This window comes from Necator americanus, chromosome X (genome assembly GCF_031761385.1).
Source record: "Necator americanus strain Aroian chromosome X, whole genome shotgun sequence".
Classification (NCBI taxonomy): domain Eukaryota; kingdom Metazoa; phylum Nematoda; class Chromadorea; order Rhabditida; family Ancylostomatidae; genus Necator; species Necator americanus.
The window spans coordinates 1,049,804-1,065,611 of NC_087376.1; the positions used below are offsets into that span (position 1 = coordinate 1,049,804).

The window sequence follows — 15,808 nt, forward strand, 5'->3', positions numbered from 1 at the left end:
AGCAGTTGTGTACCAATTGGTAGGCAGATTTTGGAGAGTATTTGGAGAATAACATCTCTCTTTTATCATAGCATGGATGTGCGTAGTGTGAGTGTCAAGCAGTGCCTTATTATTTGTGCAAAACGATCTGAAACTCACTGTTTGTAAGCGTGTTAAGCGTAATGTAACTCTTGTTTTGTTGTTGTTGTTTGAAACTTGTTTGTAAGCGGGTGCGTTCGGTTGCAATCGAGCGGGATCCTCGCTGGCTCCACTCTTGCCTGCAGTCCGATTGAAGCTAGCCATGGTCCCACTTCGAACGCAACCCTACCGAGCTCGTTTTGTTCTGAGTTTACAATGATTTTATACAATTTAAAGTAGTTCTTTAGGGTACATACACGTTCACTGTACCTCTATCCCTTTACTTTTATCGGAAATCAGGTTCAGCTTGCATTTTCAGCATCGTAAGTCAGTAAATCTCAGAGCTTCTAAGCTACATTAATTCAAATTCTCATTTTGGCCTAATGAAACTAGTAAGGCTGCAGTGTTTCTCGAACGTTAGTTTTATTCATCACTGCATTTTTGGCTCATTATTCATTTGGAAATTCTCGCAAGAAGAAGAAAAGAAGAAAGAAAGTTTAATGATTGGTTTGTGTTGATTTGAATGATGAATCGCATAGTGATTTTAAGATGACTACTTAACTGGTTGAAAATGTGGAGTGGAAATATTTGAATAGATTCGACTCTGACTATTTAGTTTTTTGGTGCATAAATGAAATCAGTTTTTGAGAAGACGTTTTCATTTCTTGAACCAATTCAGATTAAAAGAAAATACTGAAGCATTGTTGAGCCATGTTGAGAATTGTCACACTTGAAGTGAAACTAGCGCTATTGAATAAGCATCTAATTAATAATCTCTACTTAATTAATACGTTTTGTTTGATGATATTCGGCAATGGTTGAGTTTCCCGTAGCTTTTTTCTTCGATTCAATGAAATGTGGTGATTGTCTTTGCGATTTGAAATAGTTGAAGCAGACAAATACAATTATTCACAACGAGAACAGCAGCCATATATGCAAATTTGGATGTTTTCTACGTTACTGAATTTCTTTCCCTATATTTGGCTTTTTCTTTTTTGGTGGAAGTTTTTACCACTTGATGGAATTAGTTTTCATTAAGAAAAACTTTAGTATCAGTATGAAATTGAACGTATTGCTCAAGGTGTTTAAGTAAGTTTTTGAAGATTTGTGAAGAAAGTTTATACTTGACGTTAAGATGAAATTGCTCCTACTGAAATACTCAATGATATAATCGGATATAAGCGAACTTATATGTATATTTCGTTTTACAATAAATCACGGCATTCTTAATGCATGTGGTTACTTGTAAACGAACATGTTGACCACGTGGCAGCGCTGGCAGAAGATGAGGCAAACCTCAGTGCCTCATTTTCGCGGAGTTCGAGATGGTATACAGCCGTCATCGTCAGAATCAAGTGTTATGTCGGTAATTCCTATGCTTTTTAAAGAAACTTTTTGCTTTTTTTTTGTATATTGATGTAATATTCTTATATTGTAGACGTTCTCACATAAAATTTACTTCTTCTTACAGGTCTGACTTTAAAAGGAGTACGACCAAGAGGATGAGATTTGGCAGCAATTTTCTGAAGGCAGCGTTTGCCGCGGCTGCAGTTGCGCATGTTGATGAAAAGAAACTGATTTGTCCCATCGAAACAATAAAACCTCAGAAAACTGAAAGCGACATCTTATTGAGCCGAAAAGTGAGTTTCTTACGACGTATTTGCAGTTTCCTTAGCTTTTACTTTTTTTAATATTTCAGTCAGTAATGACTGCGGATTCACACTTGTATTTACTAGAGTTTATTGAGTCTTCAATAAACTCTAGTAAATACAAGTGTGAATCCGCAGTCATTACTGACTCTTCAAACAAAAAGAACAATCCTGATCAATGCGTAATCGCCTTTTTTGATGTTTCTAATGTTGAAAACAAAACCGCTAGCCGACAACGAACTTGTACATTTGGAAAATGCCATTTTATTTCCGATAAGCGCAGAAGACATTGTTATTTTTTTCTTGTGCGATAGTTGCTTTTCATCATCATACACTATTTTAAGCACTAACAATCATATTTTTGTACATGAGAAGTTTTTTTCTAATGTTTGACTTGTTGTTTTTCCTCAAATTGTTACTGTATTTTTTTCAGATAATTAACCATTATGATCGCACAAATCTCCGCTTGCGTTTGTTCCAGTATCAAGCATGTCCATATTGTTGCAAGGTAGGGTCATCTGGTTTTATCCTGAAGTTACCACACACACGAAGTCACGCGGTCACGAACTCATATTTCTCACAATTTTATGATCTTTAGGTTCGAGCGTTCTTGGATTACTATGGATTTTCTTATGAAGTTGTTGAAGTGAATCCTGTCACAAAAGCAGAAATTAAGTTCTCTAGAGATTACAAAAAGGTTCGGCCTTGTGCTAAATTGGACACGTGTGATTAAGTTTTTCATCTTGTCCTCGTTTCAAAATTTTAACTGATTTAGGTGCCGATCCTTACTAGTAATGATGGAACGTTAACTGATTCCGTGCTGATCATATCTAAGGTCCAGCTTCTTCTTTCGTTCGTTCGCTTTCCTGTCTGTTCTTGTTTGCAATACTCTTTTTTTTTCAGCTTTCTACATTCATAAGAAATCGCGACACCGAGTTATTTGAGATAGAAGAACTTTATCCCATGATTGAAGCTTTGAATGACAAAAATAAATTTGTGAAATGCTATCCACAGAAGTACGTGATTTTCATGGATGGCACACAGAAAAACGAGCAAATCGTAGCAGATAGGTGTGGAGTGGCATTTAAATCCACTTGTTAAGTGAAGATAGGTGAATTTCTTTGTTTACAGGGAAGAACGAGAATGGCGTGAATGGGTTGATGGTAAATTTATCCACCTTATCTCGCCAAATGTCTATCGCACTTTCAACGAATCTCTTGAAACATTTAAGTGGTTCTCAGAGGTAAACCGCTATCGTTCTTTTTGTTTTCTTGGGTGCTGATTGTCGCTTTCTTCCGCTAATTTTCGTTCTTTCGTTTTCCTGAAATCGTTTTTTTTTACAGTGGGGAGAATGGGATAGGCTATTTACTCAGAAAGGACGTATACTGGCTACTTACGTTGGTGCCTGTATAATGTGGTTAGTGGCAAAACGCCTTAAGCGAAGGTTGGTTCCTCATGAGGATTTTCTTCGATGATTTCAATGGCAACGTTTGTTAGACATCATATTGACGACGAAAGAGATTCGATGGCGGATGCTTTCAAGGAGTGGATGGATGCTATCGGCCCAAATCGCGAGTACATGGGCGGTTCAGCACCTAACCTCGCCGATCTGGTAAGGGTGATTTTTTTCTTTTACGTGAACATGGCATCAAATATTTGCCGGCGTAAAGAACGGAGGAACATGAACTTGCTTAGGCAGAGGTTGAAGTCTCAAATCACACTTCTATCTTCATAGGAAATCCAAAAAATCCCAAACAATTCTTTTTGCCCGATCTTTCGGAGAGTATTGATCTTCTGAGCAAAAATATCTCCATGAATTTGAAACAGTTCCAAATCCAAGGAAATGAGATGTGGGACTGCTTACTATCTTGATTTCGGAACCACATTTTTTAGCAAAGCTATTCATGTTTAGACATGAGAGATATGTATTGTGAACCGGCTTCCTTTTCTGTACAACAAAATGTTAGCAAAGTTACATAAAGATACTGTAAACTTAGATTGCTCTTGTTTTCGATATCTTAGCGGAAGTTTCTTACTTTTTATCACCTCATGTGGTCAATAAAAAGCGCAATTCTCTTGATAATGATGGCGCTGATGACAGATACTGCACTCAAAGATCCATTGCAGTGACGTAGTGTTGTTAGAATCTGTTATGCTCCATTATCGTCATCACAAAACGGTGCGGACGAGTTTTGGATTGTTGCAAATAACTTCTCATAATATAAAGTAGAGTCAAAACAACGTGAAGCACGATGCATTTGCGTAAGCGATTGCGCTCGAAGTGGCGTTGTGGAGAAAACGGTGAAATCGAAGTGGGACTCTCGACAAACTGCAGCGAAGGGTGCTAACACGGGTCCTCCCGCAATTCTAATTGTTACGCTTCACCGCACCCCTTCGAGCGCAGCCGCTTACGCAATTGCACCGTGGTTCATGTCGTTTTGACCCTGTTATATAAGTCTAACATTGAATAAACTGTCCAAGAGTTTGTTATTCCCACCGTTCAGGCTATGTACGGAGCCATGACATCATTTTATGGCTGTGCTGCATTCCGTGAGTTGGTCGCTGAAGGAAGCCCCATCGAACGTTGGTACTCCAAAATGAAGACCGCTGTTGAGAACCATGAGGGACGCCGTCTGTTGGAAAGGCGAACAAGTCTGCTCTATAAGTAGATCAAGGAGTTTTATAGGAGATTTTGCATATTCCGATGACTATGTGCGATGGTGGCTAGTCAAGTTCAATGACGCAATGATTTCCATCTTTTTTTTAACTCAAGTTTACTTAGGAATTTTCTTTTAGAAACAGTTCCCCTCATGATGATTCACATTCCTGTATACAGTAGAATCATAGGAAGGATAGAGTTAAAAGCGTTTGTTTCGATTGAGGGAGCTTATTATAGAGCGTAGATCAATAGATCTTTCTTTTTTCTTTTTTTTTTAAACCTAGTTCTTCTACTAGTTCAAATGGCTCACTGCCTGATTATTTGACCTGTAAAGTCATGTTATTTTATTTTATTTTATTTTTTTTCGCTGAGATGTTTAACTGTGTTGTCGAGAGTGTCTTGTTCCATCTTTTTTTGCACCAGCCCGAGCAGCTGCTGTACCGGTCAACACATAAACAGCGTTATATCCTAGCATAAGCAGTAATAAATACGCACATAATGAGAAAAATACCTTTGAAACAAAAAAGTAAAAGGTACTAGGAGAGGATGAATTGTACAGTGCAAAAAAATGTACAAAATTGTACGAAAAATTCTATTGTATGCAAGATAGATATTAGAAACGTTTATTTATGAAAAATGCTCACTCTTTCAGAAGATTTTCCTTAAGTAAACAAATCGTGAAACATTACCTTACAAATTATGACATTTCGAATCATTGTGAGGTAAGGTAGAAAGCGATATCTAATAGACACAAATGATATTTGAGCAGCTATAAGACGGCGAACATTTTGAAGGAATTACGGAATTTATAACAGAGTACAAAAGAGTGCAGTTAGCAATCTCTGAGTCAGGAGAAAAACCTTTCTATTACCAATGACACATCCAGAAAGGGAAACTATTTCATCACCAATCGCACAGCCATACTTGAACTCTAATCATTTTACTAATTTCTGATTGTTATCTTCATAAAATTTTAGTGGGCTTTCTGTGGAACACTGGAACCAACTTTCCACAACTATACTTTTCTGGATCGAGATCAAAAGTGGTTGATGTTACTATGTATTGTTTGTGGACATAACGTTTACAATAGTAGAATGGTCATAAGCAGTTCAATAGTAATTTAGTAGCCACAAATCACTCCATAAGAAAAAGAGCATCGTAGAACAATAAGTGAACGTGAAACAATCGAACACGAGGAACGTTCGAGAAGGTTCGATGCTCGCTGGTACTCAATGAACGCTCAGATATCGGAAAACTGATTGTTCTTTTTTGACCAACGCTACTCCCTCCACATTTTAAATGTTAAGATGATCACAATGAAATCAGGTTATATATAAATATATATACATACATATATATATATATATATATATATATATATATATATATATATATATATATATATATATATATATATATATATAATATGTGCACATGCATCTACATGCCTGTGCACGTTTGTATGCACGTATTTGTGTATACATGCATGTGCATATAAGTATGTATGAACGTATGGGTACGTGTGATTACGTGCATGTATGTTCGAACATATGTGTACGTATGTGTGTATGCATATATGTATATGTGTACATATATAACATATGCGTATGCATATGTATATGCACATGCGTGTACGAGTCGGTATGAACGTGCCAACAATCTTTTTCAGGATGTTCTTACGCGTTCGACTTCAATTACTTAGAGATTTACTTAAATCTGTCACAAATAACATTGTGATTCGAAAACCGCTAGTGATTTCATTCTATTGCTTCACTATTAACTTATAATGATAAAGGATAAAGCACAAAGTATGAGGTGTTTGTGGCGCAGTGCGTAAAATGTTCGTCCGTAGTTGGAGGGTTGATGTTTCGAAAACGCGATGTAGTCAAGTTTTTCGTTTCTCTAGGGTCGATAAATTGGTGACAGAGAAAAAAAATTGACTTAAGGGAGGTAAAAAAGATAAGCTTTCGGTCTAACTCCATAAAACCACAGCTACTTGTTCTTTTGTGTAGTAAGGTATAGTTTAGAAAAATTGGTTTTATAGAACAGAGAATCGCTGGAGGTCGACATCACCATTTTGCCTGTAGAAGTCGCGTTATCCGGTCTGATCTGGCAAGTTAAGTAATATTGGGGACGGTTAGTGTTTGGATCGCAGACGGTGTGAGGATCCTAAGAGTTGACGTTTTGCATTTTATGAATGATGGAGTTCTTCACACTGTAAACTCACTATCCTGAAATTTATCACTGAGAATCTGGAGAAACCATTCGCTTGAGGTCACATCTTGCAAAACCCCTTTAATAAGTATATGATCTGATTAATGTCCGATATATGATTTTGATCTGTGCGAGAATCAATCGTCGCAGTCGCAGCCGGATTCGCTGAGCGAAACGCAACGCGTCGGCGGCGTCTGCAACGCGATGCGCGAATTCGTCGAGCGGTGCGCGAAACACGCGCGTCGACGTGCGCGACATGCGGCGCGGCAAGCGATGTCGCGCAGTGAGACCTTTTGTGGAAAACGAGTTGGTTAGATGGGTTTGTGGCATGCGCAATAGGCCATTTATCGCTTGCCGCACCGCTTGCCGCGCCGCGTGTCGCACACGTCGACGCGCGCGTTCCGCGGACCGCTCGACGAAATCGCTCATCGCATTGCCGACGCCGCGAACGCGTCGCGTTTCGCTCGACGAATCCGGCTGTGACTGCTACGATTGATTATCGGACAGATCAAAATTCTCGCAATTGGAATTTTCCAATATATGACCTCAAACGATTTGTTTCTTCCAGATTCTCATTGATGTTAGGAGCAGTGAGTACAATGTTAGGGACACAATTTCGCATTGTTAATTATTCGATTATTCATAATATTCAAAAATAAAGAGCACGACATCTAGGATTCCCATGCCGTCTACGATCCAAACACTAACCATCCCCACCGTTGCTTAACTTGCCAGATCGGATGGGATATCTGTAGAAAAGAAAGCCACTAAGTCACGAGGATTAGCAGGAGAACGAAGAGCTATTTAAATCTTATTTCCGTAAAATTTATAGATACGATGGTCCCACATGTTGCTTAACTATTCTATATTGATTTAGTTTGACATTCTAGGTAACTGTTATGTAATAAGTCAGAAAATAACTGATTCTCAACGTTATAATTCCAGATTTTCCAAAGTGTACTATACAATGCACACAGTATATTTGGCGTTGAGGGATTAAGACGAAAATTACTATTTTTCCACCTCCCAACATGGCAAGTTTATGAACGAGTGTTTATCGAAGGCATGTTGGGCCCAGCCGATGTACTAAGTTTTTTTTTTCTGCCACCAATTTATCAACACTAGAGGAATGAAAAACCTGAGTTCCCTGGCGGATTCGAACCACGGCCACAGCAATCAGAAACAAACCCTTTAACGACTGCGCCACCCACACCGTATACTTTCTCTTATCCTTTGATATTATTGATTGATGTTGAAGCAATAGAATGGAATCACTAAGGTTTTTCGAATTACAAAGTCATTTCCAACATTTTTTAAAGTAAATCTCCAATAGATATCGATAGAAAAAAAAATTAATTTTATTATTCCATAACTTTTCGTAAATAACTAAGAAGAACCGCAATAGTTAAGCGTTTTCCAGATACTACTGAACTCTTTGGAATTGTGAAAAATGTGCTCAAAATCCTGCCATTTGAATTGTGCTAATTTTTAACTATTTTCATTGGACATTCTACGAACCAAAACACACTTCTAACTGTTTTTTCCTTCAAAATTTTTGCATTGTTTATTTTTTTATAACATCAGATTGGCAACACGATGGAGTATCTTCTCTTATCTCTTATTATGTGTTATTGTTTTCTCATCGCTGATTTGTTATTTTCACAATGAAGAAATAAATTTAAGGAACCTTTGCCGTGTGTTACAATCGATTTCTACCGGGATGCTCGAAAAAAAAAACAAAACTAAAGGGGAACAAATGCGAGTTGCCACCTTCACTGTGGTTTGTAGATTGCCTGTAAATAATTAGAAATCCGTAAAAGGCAGGATTTTGGGCACAACTTGCACAAATGCGAGGGATTCGGTAGTATCTAGGTAACATAGGAGTACGTTGTGCGGTTCTTAGCTATTTACTAAGAATTATGAAATAAATATTATGAAGATTTTTGCTCATCGATAGCTACTGAAGATTTAGTTACACTCCTTAGAAATAACCATGTCTTTCAATCTTTTTCAGGATGTTCTTACGCGTTCGACTTTAACTACCTAGAGATTTACTTAAATCTGTCACAAATAACATTGTGATTCGAAAACCCTTAGTGATTCCATTCTATTGCTTCACTATTAACTTATTATGACAGAGGATAAAAAATAAAATATTGGGTATTTGTGGCGCAGTCGGTAAAATGTGCGTCTGTAACCGGATGGTCGATGGTTCGAAACCGCGATGGAGTCAAGTTTTTCATTTCTCTTGTGTCGATAATTTGGTGACACGGGGAAAAATACTGACATGATACATCGGCAGGGATCCGCAAGCCGTGGCTAAACACTCGTTCCATGAACTTGTCATCCTGGGAGGTAAAAATGGTAAGCTTTCGGTTTCTCGCCTTAACCCCACATTTACTTGCCCTTATGTGTAGTAATATGGTATAATATGGAAAAATTGACTCTATAAATCCGAGAATCGATGCTCCTGAACTCGCTCGTTTTGCCTGTCGAAGACGGGTTATCCTGTCCGATCTGGCAAGTTAAGTAATCTTGGGGATGGTTAGTGCTTGGATCGTAGACGGTGTGGAGATCCTAAGAGTTAACATTTGCATATTATGAATGAAGGAGTCCTTCACACTGTGAACTCAGGATCCTGAAATTTATCGCTGAGATTCTGGAAGAAACCAATCGCTTGAGGTCACATCTTGCAAAACCCCCTTAATGAATGTATGATCTGATTAATGTCCAATATATGATTTTGATCTATGCGAGAATCAATCGTCGCAGTCGCAGCCGAATTCGCTGAGCGAAACGCAACGCGTTGGCGGCGTCTGCAACGCGATGCGCGAATTCGTCGAGCGGTGCGCGAAACACGCGCGTCGACCTGCGCGACATGCGGCGCGGCAAGCGATGTCGCACAGTGAGACTTTTTGTGGAAAACGAGTTGGTTAGATGGGTTTGTGGCATGCGCAATAGGCCATTTATCGCTTGCCGCACCGCTTGCCGCGCCGCGTGTCGCACACGTCGACGCGCGCGTTCCGCGGACCGCTCGACGAAATCGCTCATCGCATTGCCGACGCCGCGAACGCGTCGCGTTTCGCTCGACGAATCCGGCTGTGACTGCTACGATTGATTATCGGACAGATCAAAATTCTCGCAATTGGAATTTTCCAATATATGACCTCAAACGATTTGTTTCTTCCAGATTCTCATTGATGTTAGGAGCAGTGAGTACAATGTTAGGGACACAATTTCGCATTGTTAATTATTCGATTATTCATAATATTCAAAAATAAAGAGCACGACATCTAGGATTCCCATGCCGTCTACGATCCAAACACTAACCATCCCCACCGTTGCTTAACTTGCCAGATCGGATGGGATATCTGTAGAAAAGAAAGCCACTAAGTCACGAGGATTAGCAGGAGAACGAAGAGCTATTTAAATCTTATTTCCGTAAAATTTATAGATACGATGGTCCCACATGTTGCTTAACTATTCTATATTGATTTAGTTTGACATTCTAGGTAACTGTTATGTAATAAGTCAGAAAATAACTGATTCTCAACGTTATAATTCCAGATTTTCCAAAGTGTACTATACAATGCACACAGTATATTTGGCGTTGAGGGATTAAGACGAAAATTACTATTTTTCCACCTCCCAACATGGCAAGTTTATGAACGAGTGTTTATCCAAGGCATGTTGAGCCCAGCCGATGTATTAAGTCGGTTTTTTTTTCTGCCACCAATTTATCACCACTAGAGGAATGAAAAACTTGGGTTTCCTGGCGGATTCGAACCACCGCTACTGCTGTCGGAAACGAACCCTTTACCGACTGCGCCACCCCACACCATACATTTATTCTCTGATCCTTTGATATTATTGATTAATATTGAATATATTAATCAATAATATCAAAGGATCAGAGAATAAATTAATTAATGATATATTAATCACTAAGGGTTTTCGAATTGCAAGGGCATTTCTAACATTTTTTAAAAGTAAATCTCCAATAGATATCGATAGACAAAAAAAAATTTAACTCAGTGTTTCAAAACTTTATTTCAAAAATTATTCTATAACTTTTCGCAATTAGCTAAGAAGAACCGCAATAGTTAAACGTTTTTCACATACTATTGAACTCTTTGAAATTGTGAAAAATGTGCTCAAAATCCTGCCATTTGAATTGTACTAATTTTTGATTATTGGCACGGTCGTGTCGGATATGGTTTGGCACCATTCCAAGTTCTGGGCGCCATTGATCATTGATTTTCCGCAGGAGTTCGCGTCGGACGAGGGACATATACGCTTTTTTTTAGTAGTAGATCAAGTTTGACTCAGCTCATGAGTTTTTTTTTGCGGATTTTTCTCTTGTGAATTGTGTACGAATATTTAAGTTTAGTGATAGGAAATAATATAAAACTATTAAATTTTATAGCTGTGGTGTGATTGTGAAGTGAGAAAAGACTGCAACTCGTGGAATATTATAAAAGCATTGTGGACGTAGCATTTCTGCATATCCTCATGGAAAACTCTGGAAATTTTTGAGAAAAAATTGCTTAGGTCCGTTCACTTGCACAGCTGATTTACTGGGAGCATTACAGTTTCTAGTTGCACCGACTTCAATCGCTTGTCCTGACACTTGGAGTCACTTTTTGATTTCTAAGGATGCTTGGACATGGTTCCACACTATTCATATATAGAACTCATTTATTCGTTGCCCTGCGCTTAAAAAAGTACCTGGTGCGTAACACTGAGAGAGAGAGGGATGAAAGATCCTTGACGACATGTGATACACATGAGTAATGATGAGGGAATGAAAAAAGGAAAATCGAAAGAAAAAAAGAACACCCACAAAAAAAAATGAGGTAAGGAAGAGATGCATCCTTAAAGACCGAGAAATTTTAGGGTGCTAAAAGCTTAACTTCACAGAAAGGAACAACCAACATTACACCATGTATGGATAACCGAGAAAGATGAAATGTGGAGAAATTCCTTCTGATCAGAAAACTTTCGAGAAAGCTATCATGAAATAAAAAAATCTTGAGCGCCAGAACAACTTAATATCCGAATTTTGAAACAAGTACATTGACTCTGGATATAGTTTTTGTTTCTATCGTAAACAAAACAAAATGTGCCTGAGCTGCTTGAGCTTTACGAAATACAACAAAAACATCCATTTACAGAAAATGATTCGAAGAAAAGAAAACGAGAAAATCGAATGAATGATTGAATGTGTGGGGTGAGGTAGCAAAACGAATAGAATTTCAGAATTTGAGTTTATTCGGGAAAAATTCTCCATAAGCGCTGATCGGGTACATGTCGTCCCTGATCACCATCGTCGTACACTAAGAGTTGTAGTGATATAAATCAGAAGTATCGTGGAAGAAAAAAAGGAAAGAAACGAAAAAAACGAAAAAAATCTTACATGACGCCCAAAATATCCGATTTTCCTTAGATTATCGACAAATTTCATTATGTGCGGCTTCACAACGAACAGTACTTTCTCGGTTCTGCACTCTTTGAAAAATGCTGTGAGCAGATCCACGTTGCACTTGAACTCACACACTCCGAACTCGAGTTTCGCGATAGCCACATGGGAATGGCGAACAGCATCGGTTAGCAGCGCCAGATGGTTATCTGTGATCACTTTCTGGAACAATTATTAACTGTTCATCATTAATCCAGTTATTAATAGTTCATGTAATCTAATAATTAATATAATTATTAATTATAGTCACTTATTAAGTACTAACTAGGATATCACGGAAATTCTGAATTAGACAGGTATTACCCGAAAGGAAACTAATGATATTTTAACATATAAAACATCAGTAACTCTCCTGGACAGCTGCCAAAAAATGCTCTGTCCACGGTCTGAAGCTATAAAATCGGCTAAAAATACGTCTGGAAACCCTATCATCTCATATCGAGGCACACAATGAAAATTATAGAAAACTGTTATGCAATTTCCTAATTGCCTTAATCACCAGATACGGATAAAAGAATTAAATTTAAATTAAAGTAATCAAAACGCTGGATAACTCAGGATGATACTACGAAATATGATTAAAATTCGGAGTTGTTGAGGTTTTATAAACATGTGTTGGCCTAGGAGGACCAGGCGATCTATCTAATCAGTGTTTTTGCCCACTTAGGCAAGTCTGGCAGCAATTTCTCGATGCCGAACGGATGAGAAGCTTGGTTGGCACTAGGAAGATTTCGAACCGTTGATCGATCGTGCAGTCAGTGCAGAACCTCATACCGACTGCGCTGCACCAGCCAATGGACAGATATGAATAATCGCTAGAATCGAGAGTATATTATTAACCACACGTGAATAATAAGAAATCGAAGGATCCTGTCAGCATAACTAGTAAATCCATAACTAGTAATTATAATTTTTTCAATTTGGCGATCCTTAAAACGAAATTTTATGGTGGTGAGAGTCGTGTCCCACTGAACCGACAACAGTACTCGAGCACTATCCATCGAATTCTTTCTTCCATTCATCTTGATACCGTACTAACGGAAAAAGTGTGAAAATAAAGTTCAAAATGAAAATGTTCTTAATCTCAATCAATGTGGAAAATTCCTCGAAATCCTCTCATCCAGCCATAATAACAGATGCTGTCGAAGTCGGTTTTTTTGGCCGTAAAATCCTCTTGGATTAGCTGTTTTAATTAGACTGAAAAGCTGCTTCGTTCCTTCTATCCTGAACATTCACGTTATCCAATTCTTTTCATCCTCAATAGATCACAAATTCGCCGCACTGGCACGAACTCCTGCCTTTAGTCCGAATACCGACTACTTAAGGTTTTAAATTCTGGAAGGTTCGTTAGGGAAATATATATGCAGGCAGAAAAAAAAGTTTTAACGTTCCACTCAATAGGTCAAAAATTGTTTCGATCGTTAGATGTAGTTATGGAACATTCTAGAACATATGTCATTTTTCTCAGCATAAAAAAAACTAGCAGTTTTTGCAATATAATCGAAACAGATCTCTGATGTATTGAAGTCAAAACATAATAAATATTATCCTATACTGTAAACAACAGAAAAACAAAAACAGACTTACACGATGAAACGACAAGCATGGAATCGTAGCCCAATACGCGCCACGCAGTCTATACGACAATTGATTCATTTCACGGACCGGATACCATGATCTCCAGGGTGGTCGGCGAGTACTCACCTGAAACGATTGTCGTTATAACGATGAATAAAATAAATTAAAATAAATTAAATTCATCTCTTCAAACATATACATATGATCGAGGATTAAAACAAACCGTGTAATCAACCATCGTTGTCCTGAGAATACGGAGATTATACTGCCAGTACTTGATGATCGTTTCGTTCACTTGACGGCATAATAGACGAAGTTTGATCACATCCGAATTTTTCAACTATAAACGAAATCCATCAGCAGATATGATTCTATGATGAGGGAAACTATGACAGATTACATAGTCAGGATAATCGTAGCTAGGGGGAGGAGCATTCAATTGCGCCCTTATTTCTGGAAGCTCTAGCCTCCTTTTTCCTTTGAATAACTTTAACTTACATTTCATAAATCCTCTAAGACTATTTAATGCTTAGATCCTCGAAAGTCGACTGACTTAGTTACTTCCAGAAATAGGGGCGAAGTTAAGTGCCTTCCCACTCTCCTCCTCTATCACATTTATCCTCACATAGTCTACAACTGAAATCCAGGTCAACCCAAAGATTTATTTCAGGATCAAAACTTTGAGGAAAATGAAATCGGGCCCTCAACCACGTCCTCATTTCTGAAAGCTCTTTCTTTCTTCTCTTAGTAACTTTAACCTACATGTCACAGATCGTCTAAGACTAATGCTTAGGTCTTAGGGCTCCGACTGCTTTGTTAGTTGTTTACTCCCACAAATAATGGAGCAGTTAAGTGGCCCTCCAACTACATTTATCCCAGATTTCTCTCCTATGTCAAATGTATACGTTACTACAGATGAAAACATTATTTTCATAAACTAAACTCACGTTGTTAAAGATGAGCCACTTCAATTCTGCTGGCAGCCTCAAAAACGAGAAAATACAGTTCGGTTCAAGTTCAGGAAGAACTTTTTCACGAGCAACAACAGCCTTGGCTTTTTCAAGACTATCCTTGGCATTACGTCCAGTACGAATACGAATAGAGTTCTTGTTACGACTTCCATATTTTCTTCCAGATCTCTTTCTCCCTCTCCTTGCGGGCATTTTCAAGTGGTTTTAGAGTAGATACAGGCACTGAAAATATGTAATTGTAAAAATAAAGAGAAGAATAAGCTTTTCAAACAGTGGCCGCTAACGACAACGGAGTTGAGCACAACTTGATAGATCCTGTATTCAGACGATATCCAGAACAAATTTCCCCCAACGAAAACAACCAGGATCGTGTAGAAAGTCAGGGATGTCTAACGAAACAAAGTTTGTGCCATCGAGATGAAAGTACAAGCACAACAGTCACGAATGCTTCTCTTGATTCCTGCGATCCTGAATGACTGAAGGATTCCGAAACGAGTATGTCGGCCGTCACATCAAATTCACATCCACGCCAACTCCTTGAATCTTCGACGATTCCATTGGAAATATTGATCGAATTTCTTACATTGGAACTACATATGCGGTCAACCCCACCTGAACACGACCGCACCACAGCAAATCCCAATGTGGCCGCGTAGAGACGCGGTCGCGCCGCAACTGCGTGGGCGTCTGAGTGCGGCAGCACTGTACTGCTGGTGGCGGATCCTGGACGATTACGCGAGGATCGGTTGGGAAGTTTAGGTGAAGATGTCTGTACACATTAACCTCTGAGAACATAAACGCAGAGAAGAATATTCGTTACAATTAGGGTGGTAGCTAAATTTTTAGGTACCAGCCATTTTTACTCGTGTCCCAACTGGTGAAAACCAAAGTCGGACGCTGGAAGCACACGTATTCGGTTGTGTCCGACGAATTGATCCTCTTATGAAGACATAAAAGTCAGCTACATCTCGATCCTCGTTCCTTAAATCCACACGAACCATGGTGCGCTGTGAAAAACCACTTTTTGATTGAGGAAGAAGGCGATTTCTCTCTTCCCAACCTCTGCAGATATACTTCGAAGCGACTGTGAACCACTTCATATCAAGGAAATACTCTGAAAATCCATTAAAAATTGACAGCT

General features: G+C 38.6%; 2 protein-coding genes across 2 annotated transcripts; one reads left to right on the forward strand and one right to left on the reverse strand.

Annotated features, from left to right (window-relative positions):
* Positions 1–1,442: 1,442 nt before the first annotated feature.
* RB195_021141 (uncharacterized protein) lies at positions 1,443–4,435 on the forward strand (the record flags this gene model as incomplete). The annotated part of the gene is made up of 10 exons (XM_064207734.1): positions 1,443–1,483; positions 1,589–1,757; positions 2,200–2,274; positions 2,365–2,463; positions 2,542–2,601; positions 2,670–2,836; positions 2,898–3,009; positions 3,110–3,210; positions 3,264–3,378; positions 4,271–4,435. The coding sequence occupies 10 exons, from the start codon at positions 1,443–1,445 to the stop codon at positions 4,433–4,435; spliced, it is 1,104 nt and encodes a 367-aa protein (XP_064063615.1).
* Positions 4,436–11,894: 7,459 nt separating this feature from the next.
* RB195_021142 (uncharacterized protein) lies at positions 11,895–14,859 on the reverse strand (the record flags this gene model as incomplete). Its single annotated transcript, XM_064207735.1, has 5 exons — positions 11,895–11,975; positions 12,056–12,280; positions 13,706–13,822; positions 13,920–14,036; positions 14,644–14,859. 5 exons carry the CDS (start codon positions 14,857–14,859, stop codon positions 11,895–11,897), a joined length of 756 nt encoding a protein of 251 aa, XP_064063616.1.
* Positions 14,860–15,808: the final 949 nt, after the last annotated feature.